Source organism: Bicyclus anynana, chromosome Z, assembly GCF_947172395.1.
Source record: "Bicyclus anynana chromosome Z, ilBicAnyn1.1, whole genome shotgun sequence".
Classification (NCBI taxonomy): Eukaryota; Metazoa; Arthropoda; class Insecta; order Lepidoptera; family Nymphalidae; genus Bicyclus; species Bicyclus anynana.
Window position 1 is genome coordinate 6,819,146 of NC_069110.1, and position 15,914 is coordinate 6,835,059.

Below are 15,914 nucleotides of genomic sequence, written 5' to 3' on the forward strand. Positions count from 1 at the left end.
AAAAACACATTGGTAGATTATTGAAACAAATATGTATTTAGTTAAATGCCTATACTCCGAATCTTTAGGTACTTGAGTAAATTTAAACTGACGAAACCAAGTGTCACAGGAGTACTCAACCTTTTATCAAAATAGTAGGTACAATATGAATATTAATAACGGTCTGATACTCTTTAGTAAAAATGTTACTGTTAATAAAGCTATACCAATCATCCCAGTCGTTTATTTCAATTTGTCCTTTAATAATTTTTAAGTAGGCGCGATAGCCCAGTGGTTATGGTGGTTACCTCTGACTTCGATTTGTAGGGCGTAGAGTTTCGGAATTCGGTCTGAGGCATGCACCTCCAACTTTTCCGTAATATCACGTGTCTCAAACGGTGAAGTAAAAACATTTTCAGGAAACCTGCATACCTGAGAATTTCTTAATTGTTTCTCTACGTGTGTGAGGTCTGCCAATCTGTATTGGGCCAGCGTGGTGGACTAAGGCCTAACCTCTCTCATTCTGAGAGGAGACTCCAGAAGAGGGCTTGGGTTATGAAATTAGTGGTTTATCAGCATCAAACTGAGTTTTAGTGACTGCGCAATGTGGTGTTTTGCGCAGCAAACAGCATAATTTATTAATTTATTTAGGAATAAGTATAAATAGATACTTCGTTTGTATAAGAGTTCTAAAAGTGTCGTTTACAAGTACCTACAGATTCGAAGTATATGTTAGATCCATTTCAAGAATTAGCATACATTTTCAATAAAAAAGGGCGCCGTTCAATGACCCAAAGTGTACATACAATTCGGCGCGTTTTTTTTCTTAAATATATCATTATTCTGATTGTAGATAAAATTTCAAGAACGTATCTAAATATAAGTACATCGTTCTATATAAGCTTGTGTTTTCAGGTGAGGAGTAAGCAGACAGAAATCGAAGCGGCATTGAGGTACGTGTCTATTAAGTTCTGGTTCTAAAACTGTGTCACAATTTGTTCGGAAATATATGTCTAGATACTAGAGGACGCACGCCATTGCGTTCGCGTGAAAATTGTTTTTAGAAATCTCTAGAGAACGAATTTTTACGGGATAAAAAGTAGCCTATATTCTGATCCAAGGTAAAAATAAATTTCTGTACCAAACTTCATCCCAATCAGTTCAGACATTCAGGAGTGAAAAGGTAGATCAGAGAAGGTTTGGGTTATTATTTATTTATTTATATAAACAGCTTTTTAATGTGGTGATTCTCTTTAAGTTTCGACTAATTATCACAATTTCTGTAATGTTAGTAGATAATGTTACTATCGTAAGAACGTCAGGTTATATTATTTATTAGATATCTAATAACATTACCCGTTACGTTACGTTTTAATAGTGCTTGTAAACTAAGCCTAACTGAAATAAATGAATTGTCTTTGACTTATGGATATTTTAGGGCACACACATTGAGCAAAAAGAAAGGCTTTTCTGGAACAATGAAACCAATGTCGGCACAAGACGAGAAGACGTTGGACACCGCAGTCGCTCTAGCTAACGAAATTACATCCAAGTAAGTTTATGTTCTATTGTTTTTGAAACTGAATATTCGGACTAATAAACTTCGACAAAAATAAAAATGAATGGACCGGCCCAAGCTAAAAAATTTTGAGGACACAGGAGGCACATTAAAGTGCGTGTTGCCAGAGATGACTTACGGATCTGAGAAATGTCGCTAACTGTAGCCCTCATAAAAAGGTTCAAACTCACTCAGTGGGCGATGGAGCGAGCAATGCTTGGGGTTTCTTTGCGTGATCGAATCAGAAATATAAGGATCCGCAGAAGTACCAAATTCACTGATATAACTCAGGGAGTCGCGAAGCTGAACTGGCAATGGGCAAGCCACATAGTTCGAAGAGCCGATGGACGTTGGGGTCGCAAGGTACTGGGATGGCGACCCCGCACCGGAAAGCGCAGTGTTGGTTGACTCCCCACTAGGTGGACATGCGGGTTGCAGGGAACTGCTGGATACTCGCTGCTCGAGACCGTTTTGTTTGGAAGTCCATGCAAGAGGCCTATGTCCAGCAGTGGACGTCCATCGGTCTTAATGATGAAGATTAATGAAAAATACTCAACTCAATATTTCTGTAGATCCATGAATGATTTGGAAAACGAGCAGAAGCCAGTGACCGCGCCGTGTGAACGCTCCAAGTTCCCGTTCAAGTTTCCACTGGTTGCTTCACTGCACCATGCAACACACCAAGATGCTGATAAGGAGGCTGGTGAGTTATTTTCTTACACAGGACAACCGCAACTTTGTCCACGAAAATGTTGATGCAAATTTTTATTGCACGTGACCAATTTTTAAAGATTTTATTTATTCTATAATTGAGCCGTGATAGGATATGACCTCTGCCTCTGATTCCGGAGGGTGTGGGTTCGAAGAAATTAAATATCACGTCTCTTAAACGGTAAAGGAAAAACATCGGGAGGAAACCTGCATGCCAGAGAATGTTCTTAATTATTAATTCTCTGCGTGTGTGAAGGGTGCCAATTCGCGTTGGGCCAGCGTGGTGGCGTAACCCCTCTCAATCTGAGAGGAGACTCGAGTTCAGCAGTGAACCGAATATGGGTTGATAATCAGAATTCTATAATTAGTTAGCCCTTGACTGCGATCTCACTTGATGTTATGATGCAGTCTGAGACGGAAGGACTTACTTGGAAAAGATTTTGTTACCTCTAACGGAATCTACTCGGCATCGTATTGGAACGCTAAATCGCTTGTCTCGCAAAAACCATGAATATCACCTGGCGTACACCTTCATGGATGCAATAATGCACAGGATATGCAATCCTGAGAAGTCATTACAAACCTTATTGGCGATGGAATCATATCTATTTCAATTTCAACTCTAGTTAAAAAAATTTTACACGCCACTGAATATCACATACACAATTTAAGCGGTATAGTCATGAATATAATATTTTATTCCAGGCCCTAAAAATTCATAATTATAATATAATATTATAATATTTAATTGTCTCGGTATTATTTACTTTATTACTAACAGTGGAAATCATAGACGCTGCAGGGCCACCCCCAGGGGACCATTCACCCGCTGAATTCTCAAAAGCACCGTGTTTAAATTCGACACTCAGCTGGCGAACGATCCCCTGGAGGTTCCACCACAACGTCAATGAATTCCACTGTAATAGGATATCTATTGTCTGTGCATTTATATTCGCTTTATGTCTTATCACTGTGTCTTATGCTACAGATAAAGCTGAACGTCGCACATTTAGTGAGGAAGCTAAAAGCGTTCCCGACATACAGGTATAAGTCATATAAAAAATCGCCGACGGTCTTGTTGCGCACCGGATGAATTTGGTTTTGCACAAAAATCTGCTTGTGGTATCACTAACTATAGTACATAAGTATAGACATGAGTCTTTTGTCCAGCAACAACTTTTGATTAAGGTTTTCCATTATAGTATCGGACTCCAATATAAGACGACCTCCGCCGAACTGATATTGGATGAAAAGTTTCTTTATATCATATTGCTAAAAATTTTTCGTCCAGTATATTATTAAATCATCATCTCCTTTCCCTTATCCCACTTAAGTGGTCGGAAAAATATGTCAATCTTTTTCATTCGTCTCTATTACTCGTCAACTCATCCTCCACTCCCTTTACACACATGTCCTCTTTCACACACTTCAGCCATCTCTTCGTTGGCCTTCCTCTCCTCTCCATTATATTATTAAATAACAGTTTAAAAAAACAAATATTTTTTTTCTAATTTGGGTAATAAATAAATTACATTCCAATAGTGCAAACGAGAGTATGAAGCCAGAGAATGCTTAGGTATAGAATATGCAAACGTAACGACAATTTTTTTCCTGTCACAACTTTTGGCTATTGACAGGTGAATTGACCGTTATCTAGCAATGTTCTGATTAATGAATTAAAGTTAAATAAAGATAAATTAAAGATAATTTCGTTATCAGTCTTGTATTCCGGACATCGTAACTATCCTGGACTAATTTTTTTAATCAACCCAATGTATAAATGACATGTTTAATTTGATACATAATATTTTTCATCCAAATAAACAGCTCGGTGAAGGTCATCATAATATATATCCCAGGATCTTGGACCATTAAATAATGGAATAGTTGCTTTATTATCTCAGTTAATATTAGGACAATATGAGAGTTGGGCTACCACGTCAGTAATTTGTCTTCTTTAGTATGCTTGGTGCTTATGCACCGAACATCAATGAAGATTATTTAAGCATGAAATAGGTTGTTGTTAATATAAAGTTACTTATTTCTATTAATAACTTTGTTGTTAATAATATAAATAAGTAACTTTATATTTACATGTTCATCATAGTATTGCAAGTATTTTATTTGTTTATTTATTAGCATACTAACAATGTAAAATGGATAAATACTAACTAAAAACTTTTCGAATATGCATATTAATTAAATGTGTTTAAAGACTTTTGAATTCACAGCCCATTAGTGTTTTGAATGATTTAATAATTATATTCTCACCTAAAATTCGTATTGGTTTTTAATTTTAGGTAATCTATTTTTGGAAGATGGCTTTGGTTATAATTTTCAAAGAGGTATGACAGGCGTGTTTGTGTGAAACAGAAGGAGTGTTAGCAAAGCTGAAACACGTTTATAAATTTTCATTATTTCTCAGTCTGTGCGTGGATTCTTGGTATCAGTTTTGTTGGTATAATCTTTTTCGATGTCACACGCCCCCACTTTAAATAATTTTATAACACATTTGCTCGTAAAGTATCTCTTATTTCACCAATTTCAATATTGTAATGTATCTCATTACGCACATGTGCCGTAATGTAAAGTGAAACACACATGTGCTGTAATGTAATTTAAAGAGTGGTACATTTTTTAAATCTTAGCAAAGAGTTTTTATGGAAGAAAAGTGCTCAAAAATTTATAAATAAAATTAACTTTGTGAGATAAAATATAATAAAAAAACATTTAATTCTTTCATTTTAATAATTTTGACAGTAAATGACAGCCATTTTATCTGTAACAAAAACACAAAAATAGTAATTTACTTTATTAGTAATACTGGCTGTTTTTGGTGCATTTGCCTAAAGAATAAATGCGCGGTTTGCTATCTGTGCAAAAATAACAAAAGTATCAAAATGTCATAATATGGAAAACAGGCAAAGATGCAAATTCGTTTTCAAAAAGTGAGTTCAAAGTGTGTTTCCTCGCAAATATGTTATAAAACGTCGTATGACATGCGTGCGCTTTGATAATTACAGCCTTGCTTCCTTACTATAGCCCTATAGCCCTCGCCTACGGCTCGAGCTTTCAATATCGCCTCGGCTGTAATTTTCAATTTACCGCACTTATATCATAATGTATTATAACAATGTGTTTATGTTGTGCCGACGTTCACTTAGTGTCTACACACAACTGCGCTTATTCTGTCATTTTCCATACGTATTACATACAAAGCCATCTTCCGAAAATATAATGACTGTACACGTATCACTTTCCCACCAGGCTAGCTTAACAAGAGAAAGTAAGAAGGCGTACGAGTGTTTGATTGAGAAACCCACCCCAGCTTCTCTGATCTCGCAAATAAACGAAGACATGCCAAATGATTCCCCACCACCAAAGACCGGCACTGGCGCCACGCCAAAAATGACCAACAAAATATCGACTATACCGAAGCCTGCGCCGCGACAACCGTCTGGACAGTTCCACTCTCTGCAGAAACAAATACCGTACCAAACCAGGTAAATCTTTTTTTTTTCATTCTGGCTTCGCACTTTGTTTATTTAGCCAGAGTAATTTCGCTAAAAGTACTCTAGTATAGACCATCGTCCGTCGTTGTCAGTCAGTCGGTCCTAGTCGAGTAATAAAAGCGAAAGCAACTTTACTTATTAATTCTACCGATACAATCGATTTAATTAAAAAACTCTTGCTTCACTTGTGGACCTTTACAGAATTATATTTTTAAGGAATAAATTCTAAAATTCTAAAACGAGAGCTACATGTGATTTCTACGATTTTCTCGTCAAACTCCAGATAAATCTTTAGTTGATCCACTGTCTATGGACTGGACTAAGGGCGATGCTCCATTATTACATTGCATTACGTTGCGTCATGTTTCGTAATTTTAAAATAAAGCGTTCCGTCCATTATCGTAGATACTGTTATATCATGATTATATGTTATACATTTTTATTGAGAGATAGGTACTCTTAAATTTTTGTTTTTAAGAGCGCACTATTAAAAATAGTTTCAAATATGACAACAGCTTATATTATGTTATGGGCAATTAAGTCAAATAAGTTACTTACATCATTTCGCCTCTAATTTTTGTAAAAATATCATTTCTGGCATAATATAATGGACAAAGAGCTGACTTCCCACACGTCCAAAACTATGTGAACTTGTTTTTAATATATTTTAAATATACTCTTTTCAGGAGCATCGCTACAGAACTATCTGACGCTCTTTCTAAGAGCGATGTGGACGTGAGTATAATATTTATTTATAGTTGTATTAAACTGAGAACACTTTGGTCACGTCATCTCAGAAGGTATATTTTATTCCGAATTAAGTTGTACCGTTTAATTTGCAGAATGTGAACGTGATTCCACTACCGCCTCGCGGAAGTAAACCAAAACTGGTCGACAAACCGAGACACTTCAGGAAATATCCACTAAAACTACCGACCGAAACTGTCGAGAGACCTCTTCCTCAAACGCCCCCTCAAGTCAAACCACCACCGGTCATCTACCAGAACACCCTTAGAAGTGCCATACCATTCAATAAGGTCGAAGTACACTCACCGGAACGACGAGCAGCGATCTCCCTTGATGTCAGTGCCGCTAGTATGGGCGCCATACATGGTCTCGTCAAAGTACCAGCTTTCGCTACTACTACTACTAATCCATTTACGAATACCCCTGAAAGTATTCCTAGCACTAGTTCTGTGAACCCATTCATACATTATATCGAAGATGATACGTTTGAACAATTCTATGATGACGATTCAGAAGACGAAGTCAGTGTTCAAAAAGATTTTGAACGGGTGTCATTGACTAAAGGTAAAGTCTCAATTGTGCCTTTTTCATGTTTATTTGTTTAATTTCCAACGACTAGACTGATTTTCTTGATATATTTTCTGCGTATTCGAGGCAATGGGTTATATTTACAATTGGACCCAGTAGGTAACGTCTTGAAAAGTTTGACTAAAAGCACATATCGGTAGCATAAAAGTGCTTTGCGTTAGTGAAAGAATTTTTAAAGTCTGTTTAGTGTTTTAGCCGTGAAAGCCTGACAAACAAACCAAACTCATTTTTAGGGTTCCTCAAAAATCTATCTGTCAGGAGTCAAGACCCTTTATTTCGACACTGTTAAGGATACCAAAATTCATAGGGTACTTCCCGTTTCCCAAGAACTATGAAATTTGGCAAGTAAAATTATACCACCACAAGTAAAAGAAAAATTCTGTAAACTATACATTTGTAATTAAATCTTAAAAAACAGGGCGTCTGAAATTCAGGAAAAGCTCATCAAAAACTCTTATTAGATTCTTGAACTGTTTATAATAATACTACGTACGGAAACCTCGACGAGCGAACCTGACTTGCATGGTCGTCAATTATATTCAGGTTTATTATTCTACGTGTAAAGCGTTGGATACAGTGTGACGTCCAATACTGCACCGCCGTAAGATTATTTCCTGAAAAATACTGCGCTTCTGCTATGTGATTGGTTTATGGTTTTCAGATCACGTGTCAGTTGAAGATTTACTCGAGTTCGCCGACCAAAAACCGTCTGCAAGGCAGCGCGGAGTTGAGTCCGACGAAGTAAGAATTATGAACAAAGTGCTCAAGAAACAGGTTTGTCAAAAAAATAAAGCTAGTTCAAAAGATCAAATCAAAAAATCGTCAAATCAAAGCAAACGTAAAATCCTTCAAACCCACATGTAATTTCGTATTTTAACTAGTTTCTTTCGGGGAATCAAATTTTTGTATTTTTTTTTATTTTTATATTATAGATTAAATTATTTATGGACTACCAGAAAAGTAGATGTCCTACTTTTTTGGCTGCTTATGAGAAATCTATAGTTTTCTTTTTCTATTGAAAAAAAAGCAACATTGATTGTTTTAATAAACTATATTATTTTTTTTGTTCCAATAAATTTTCAATAGTTGTTCGTAGAACCGTAATCTGACAGACGGACTTTGCACCTTAATTTATTTCAATTAGTTCCCCAAACTACCAAACTATTGAGGTATATTGCCGTTATTTTGTGTTCATACGTACTTAAATTTGTGCCATATATCATCCAAATGAGGGACATGACTGCAATAGTTGGTTGCATTGCAAGTTTGCTATAAACCAACCAAACAACTTAATAACATGTGATAATAATTAGTAACTAGAATTAAAGTCTACTTAATCTAAGATTTGATCTGAGACCATAAATTTTTTGGTCACATGTACACTTTTGAAGAAAACTTGTGTTCACAAATTATTATTTATTTAATTTAAATGTATACCTACCATTGTTTTTACTTTATTCTTGATAATGATTTCTATACAATTTATATGTATGAGTAATACAGAGACTTAGTGAACCGTATTTGTATAGAGTTGGGAAAGAATAGTATCAAGTTCACCGAATCGTACCCCAGCGAAACTTATTATATGCTAAATGAACATAAAAATCTCTACACAATGTTTGATATATTTGCATATAATATAAACAGTCGGTTACTGTCGTATATTTATTTTCTGATCTGATTTTTCAATTCTTATGCGAAGCCTACGCATTCCTATTGTGAGGTAGAAGGACATAATTTACAACAAAATTTTATGCATTTTACTCTGTTATTTATTTATTTTTATTAATTAAAAAATAGCTCTCGCGTTGTGTAGCATTAGCAACCCGTGGATAGGGCTCCAGAATGGGGAACCTCCTTACAATATGTGCTATCTTAAGGATCCAGGACTTTTGGATCAAGGATGCCTTCTGTATCCGATTCTTGATCCAACAGTAAAAGAACAAGCTTCTTGAAATGTTGGTTGAAGCTTGTCACTGTAAGACCATTGACAGAAACGACTAACTAAATAACAGTTGCCTCAATATTCTACATGGCGATAATCTCGTGAACAAGGTCCAAGTATTTCACTAGAGTATCCTCATGTGGATAAGTAAAATCAACAATTATTGCACGACGCTCTGATCGATCGACTAGCACTATATCAGGTCTATTGGCTACAATATACCTGACAGTGTTAATCGTTCGGTCCCAGTAGATAGAGCAATGCACTGCATTTATTATAATTTACTACAATAACATTCAAATAATAAACTTTTAGTTAATGCAAAAAATTATATCTATTTAGAAAAAAAATTACATTGTGTTCCATAAATAGACTATATTTACATTATGAAAACTTGCCATGCTATTGTGTGCGGAGACCATAGAGCGATGCCCTATTAGTGCGTCGCATTTCATTGCCGGCAACGTGTCGACGCTGCTAAATTTTCCATATATTTTACATTACATGCCACATTTAAGCGTCGTATCGTCGCAGCACCATTGCTAGGACAATTTTTCACTTGTTTCGATTTTTGAGAGCCGCACGCAACCAGTCAGTTGCGTGCGGCGTCCTCTTGCGCTGAGTCGTTGCGTCATACGCTAACGCTACTGTGGCATACAGTGCGTTGATCCGTTATAACGATGCAGCGCAACGCACTAATGAGGCTTCTCCCTTGGTTATTATTCATCGGATCGAACCTGACGAGTTTCATATGACTGTAAAGGTTTTTGAACTGTATATGCTAGACAACTTATTTACTCGTACCGCAACAGATTTTACGCGTACCATTTGAGTTACAGTTATGATTATTACGTACTATTATGATTCCTGATTTTAAATCCTATTTAGCGCCATAACACATTCGATACTTTTAGCCGAAGCTTCTGCCGTCTTGCAATTCCACGATTGAATTGAAATCAGTTTTCAAAACTTCCACAATTGTAGTGATCAATCGGTGCCTTCATCTGCAACAAAAAAATAACTTTTATTTCATACAAAATCTTTGTTTTTATTCGTTACAAGTTAGCCCTTGACTACAATTTCACCTGATGGTAAGTGATGATGCAAGCTAAGATGGAAGCGGGCTAACTAGTTAGGAGGAGGATGAAAATCCACAAAATCTGATCGTCATCGTGTACGTCACTGCAGACTCGTTGGTTTTGCCAAGTTGTTAATCGCAGTTACTAAAAGTATCGAATGTTCTATGGCATAAACCTAGATCTCACTTGTAGAAAATAAGTTATACCAACACGAATATATAAATAAACATTTACATATTTAATAAACTTAATAAAGCTTAAAACTGTGATAGATCTGGGACCTTCCATACATGTACCAGAAGGTCCCAAGTTGGTATGTTGCAATATTAAAAGAGTTACCTAACGCTTAGTGATTGCTATGATATTTTACAACTTTACAACAGAAAATATTGGTTAATTCTCGAAAGAGAGACGAATATCTTAGCAAGTCATCTACGGTTTTTCAAAATGGTATTTGCTTTTAAGTAGTGTTGCACTGTTTGATATCACATCACTGCAATTGTAATATCATAAAAAAACGTATTACAATTGCAGTGATGTGAATATGTATATAAAATCTTGCCCTGTGGGCCTAGGATGTGCGCCAAGACATAATTGTCTTTATTTGCCATTATATCACTCTGTTAGTACCATCGCGATGAGCGTGGGATATTTACTTTATCCTTTGTTACAATAGGACGAAAGAGAGAGCTATAGTTAGACAAACTTATCTCGTGGCTCGCATCTTCCACACATCCGCTTCGCACGTATCGGACGCATCACATCAAACGGTGTTTTAATTTTGCATAGGTAAGGTAAGTCATCGGACTCATCACAGAGGGGTGATGTTTCGATCCCCGCCCGTTGGTCTATTGTCGTACCCACTCCTAATCCCGACTAGTTGGGGGGGAATTTTACTCTTATTTCAAAGATATGACAAATATTCTATAAAAAAAATAGATCGATAAAATCCTTTTGATGCGGTGCATCCGATACGTCTATTATGCGTGCGTCCGACTATAAATCGTGCCTATGCGTTCTAACATATGTTCTACTGAATATCCTATAGAAAGTCACGGGATCGTGCGATGCTATCAAATGAACTGACCTCAGACCAATTACCTTCTACAGGATTGAATTGAATTCTATGTAATGTTACACGTGTGTGTATTGATGTAAAATTTATAGTTTTGTGTAGTGTAAGGGCTCATGATATATTTATTGGTGTTAAATATTTTTTATGTGTCAGTACCTCGTCCACCTCAAAAAACGACAATTTTGTTGGTGGATTTGAGTGTGGTACAATTCCAATAGAAGATTATCGGTCTGAAAAAACTCACTCAAAACTTAATTCTCTTTTTCACTTTAACAAAGGACTCTTCTAACTTTTTAATAGTTGATTTTTTCAGAATATGTTGCAAAGTATAATGAAAAATACTAAATCACTGTACACTTACAACATAACATTCATACATGTATACGCACTTGCATAAAATACCAGTTTATTTTGTTTACTAAAAAAAAACTGGTATAAATATGTGTTTTGATTTGTAAGGCGCACGCAGCTTTTACTGTTGCATTATACGATTATATTAAGAATTTGTAATATACCTAAATGTTGGATAGAAGCAGGCGTTACTTTGCAGAAGTTTATCATGAATATATGAAAATTTATTTACTTTGCTATAAACTCTGCAATTGCACGTTTTAGAGGATGCTCCGGTTTCGGGGTGAGATGTACGTAGAGTACTATGTCGGACCTGGGTGACTTTGTCGCATGGGTTCGTCGGCTTTTCGCGGGTGATAGCACAATAAATAAATTTTTATCTAGACCTAAATGTGTTTCAAAGTAACCTATTAATGTGATAGTTTTAAAAAAATATTTTTAATTTTAATTTTTAATTTTTTATGAATTTACATTTTGTGATGGTTAGTTAGTAATAAAAATCATATAGTAGAAGTCGTAATGACGACTTGTAGCTGACATATATTAGCAATTTAGTGTTATTCTTATTGAAATATTTTTATAAAATCATGTTTCTTAAAATAATTTGTTAGTTATTATAATTTTGAAAGTGGTTTGTTTATTTCCCTTTTTACAAAGTTCCTATAGGTAACTTTACCGTATAATATATTAAAAGGTATGTTATAAACCTATGTTGAGTCCATGTTAAAAAAGTATGCCTAGGCCTTGCATGTTTCTCTTCTTAGAAAAATAACTTAAGATAAAATATTATTTAATAATTAACTTCTTTATATTGAAATAAATAGAAATTTAAAAAAAATATATTGATTTACATAGGTTTATGTCATTGCCTGGTATGATTTCAAAATCAAAAAAAAATATTATGATTGATATGGTATGCCTCATTGTAAATAGAGTAAGTACCTGTATATTTCATATTTCTATGTTATTTTGTTTTTAACAATGTGAAATAATCTTTAAAAATTATGCGATCTATACTTATGTGTTCAATACCATTAAATATTAAATAACTTTGAGAAAAATTATGAACAAATGGTAAACGAATAAGTAAAGGTCAGTAAATTAATAATAATGTGTTAATAACTGAGTCACTAATGAAAGTGCTTAACGCCAACACCAATATGACTTAAGTAAGAGCGATGCACCTTTAGTGCGTTGCGTAACGTTGCGTCACGCTGCGTCGTTTTCCATATTTTTATATGTAATGATATGCCATATTAAAGGCAACGTTTAAACAGACGACAGACAGTAATTATTTGTTTTGTATGCACTGTTGCGACTGACTTGGGCGTTTGCGTCATCGTAACGCAGATGTGGCGTGCAATGCGTTGCGATTACGCAACGCACTAATACTTTTACAACAACACGTTTACTGGTATAACTAAAAAAATATGACTTGAGTTATTTGAAAACTTACGCAGCGACGACGCTAGTGGTAGAGAGAGAGATGTATTTGTAAAATTCAATACTAGGGCTTTCACATACAAGTAAAGAAATACTAGAGTTAAATACTCGTCGCAATAGACAAAATGTCAATCAATGGCGGCATTGATGAATTTGGCATTTGGCTAACTGTACCATAGATTCTAATCGTTGGGAGATGTTAGCAAAAGATCGGTTAGAGTGGAGGTCCTATGTTCAGCGGAGTACCTTTGGTTTTGAAGATAGGCGGAGGCGGGATCTGGATAATCGTCGTGAGAAACTTAAGGCCAAGCCACCCTCCAATATCACATATAATTATGTGGACGGTACCCTAACTTGTCCTGTCTGCTCCAGGACATTCCGCGCAAAAATAGAGTACATAAGTCACATAAGGGCGCATGTTCCAATTGCCAATGGCCCTGTTGTCGGATTGGCAAAGACAAGACAATAGTATCCCCAGTCCCATCTCTTTCGTCCCTATACACAATGAAAGAGATAGCGATATATCCGGTTGCACAGCTGTTGGTTGATATTTGTCTATTTCTCTTACGAGATATCACATCGTTTGCTATGCCTACTGCTAGTGTAAATATGTCTCACTTCTACTTTCCGCCTTTTAATATTATGTTGCATTGATTGTCACTAATATAAAGGTTTATTTTTAAGTGTTACTAATATAGTCAATAGTTAGTTACAAAGCTACAGGGAGACCGCATATTTACTGTGAGATTTGTTTGTAAATGTAATTGGGATCTATCAAACTTTTACATGGGTATAAACTAAAATCAGGATTATATTTTTTTGTGTGCTAATTGCGGCATCAGACAAGTATTTATTTTAAGTTTAAATTCAAAACAAAATGTTTCGACGCCCATGGTTCCACCATAGGTTTAGACTACGCAATAAGAATTTTATTGCCAACTAGCTGGCGCCATACGGTTTCACCCTCGTGGTTTCTGTTCCCGTAGGAATACGGGGATAATATATAGCCTATAGCCTATTTTCTGCCTTCATTTCTAATTTGTGTGTTGGTAAACAATACACATTGAGTATGTCTTATAGTCTGGCGAGCTCGTTGATAACACTCCCATAATATGCGGGTGACAGGGGAAAAGACTGCGCGGGTGTGAATCGTGCGTGCGGGAAAGTGACGTGCATCAATCGTGGGTTTTTCATTCATCGCTACATGCCCCTCGGCCCGCGCGGAACATCGGGAGTGTTACGAACGAAGTTGCCAAGCTCAATCTGAATTTGCTTTTTATTGACTGATGCCGCATATTGTTTGACTAACCTTACTACTACTATCTACTCCTACATCATCAATATCACTTATTCTAGCTAGCATGGAAGGTTTAAATTGGTTTTATATTACCAAGCAAGTGGTAACTTTTTTGGCGCTGTTACAATGTGCGATCATTTTTACATCAATCATACTGCGAGGCTTTTTTATGTATGTTTGACAATAGGATAAGTGCCATATAGAGCGAGAGCTTGCAATAGTCAGACATGCCTCATTTAATGAAGGTTTGTTATGCACATTACACAGGTTAGTACGGTAATCAATTATGGAGTAGTGACCATGGTGACTTAAGGGTCCAGGTCCAGGGTTAGTTTGTGTAGCTAAATTTTGAAATACAAATTGTGAAAAGATTTTGAAGTGGATGTCAAGGAGACGCGTGACGTTTGTTTATTTGTAGATTCAATCGGATTCACCACGCTGCTTGTAAAGACTCATTTTGGATCATTCTTTAGTCTGTGGCCGAGGTGAATATAAAAAAATATTGGCTTTGTAGTTTGAGGGTTGAGACACCACAGTCCAAACTCCATAATTGGCTATTGTATTTACGTATGCTGGCAAACTTTCAGCCTTCGTTAGATAAGGAATGCCTGACTACCGCAGTCTCTCAGACCACAATTTGCTAAAGCGAAACGCTATTTACAGGTTACACCCGAAGATTGTCTCGAAGCATTGGAATTCAGCGCGTGGAATGTTCATATAGCAATAAAATTGCTGAAGGTCAAGATCTCGGTAGGCGAAGCTGCCCTTGTTACATTGGAGGACTGTAGTCGCGAGCTGGATATAGCCGATGGCGACATAGTAAAGGCATCCGCTGTACTGACATTGTGTAATAAAAATACTGATGAGTATTTTGCTGTTTTATTTGTAACTAGTATTTGTAATTTCAATAAACAAATTAAGCTCTTAATTAATTATGAAACACTGCTAAAACTCACGTAATATAAAGTCGTAGTATGCCCGACTAGTTTCGAACCCATACCCTTAGTCATCGGCACGATCTAAACTGCAGGGAGGGGAGGGGGGGGGGGGCTGCCGCCGCGTTGTAAGAACCAGCTCATGACTTCATGACTAAGGGCCCCGCATGGGTTCGAAACTAGTCGGGCATACTCCGACCTTATATCACGTGAGTTTTTTGCCGTGTTTCATAATCAATAAAATATGAATAAAACTTCGTTAGTTTAAATTGTAAAAATAGGCTCTGATCATAGTGGTAAAAAAATACCATTTTGAATAAATGAGGTTCAAAGCTAGGCGAGCTGGCAACGTCGCACGCTACGTCGACTCCTGGCGACTAACCAACCAACCGGTGAGTTTGGTTTTAAACCGATACAATTTAATTAGCATCGTTATAAACCAAAAAAAAAAAGTTTATGTACTATTTACCAACACAGAGTTTTTTCAATAGATTTTAGCTAAGTAAGTATATGAAATAATTAGGTAGGTATATGACATAAAACACATAAAAAAATGTTTACAATTTTTAGGTAGGTACCTACTCCCTACCTAGATAAAATCAAGAAAATGTAGTTATAATAAAATAATACGAAGTCAGTCATATTATATTTTCTGATTTTTGTGACTTCCTATTTAATGCATATAAAAATCAGG

General features: G+C 35.9%; 1 protein-coding gene across 1 annotated transcript in view; it reads left to right on the plus strand.

Annotated features, from left to right (window-relative positions):
* The window catches only part of LOC112046804 (activated Cdc42 kinase-like), a 22,135-nt gene extending 6,534 nt beyond the window's left edge, over positions 1 to 15,601 (plus strand). The window contains exons 2-11 of the mRNA XM_052890731.1: positions 895 to 932; positions 1,418 to 1,531; positions 2,110 to 2,240; positions 3,237 to 3,292; positions 5,516 to 5,751; positions 6,447 to 6,495; positions 6,603 to 7,071; positions 7,757 to 7,869; positions 14,949 to 15,183; positions 15,546 to 15,601. Of these exons, the coding sequence (XP_052746691.1) occupies positions 1,458 to 1,531; positions 2,110 to 2,240; positions 3,237 to 3,292; positions 5,516 to 5,751; positions 6,447 to 6,495; positions 6,603 to 7,071; positions 7,757 to 7,869; positions 14,949 to 15,183; positions 15,546 to 15,601 (1,419 nt within the window). The 5' untranslated portion in view covers positions 895 to 932; positions 1,418 to 1,457. The remainder of the gene's footprint in view (positions 1 to 894; positions 933 to 1,417; positions 1,532 to 2,109; positions 2,241 to 3,236; positions 3,293 to 5,515; positions 5,752 to 6,446; positions 6,496 to 6,602; positions 7,072 to 7,756; positions 7,870 to 14,948; positions 15,184 to 15,545) is intronic.
* Positions 15,602 to 15,914: the final 313 nt, after the last annotated feature.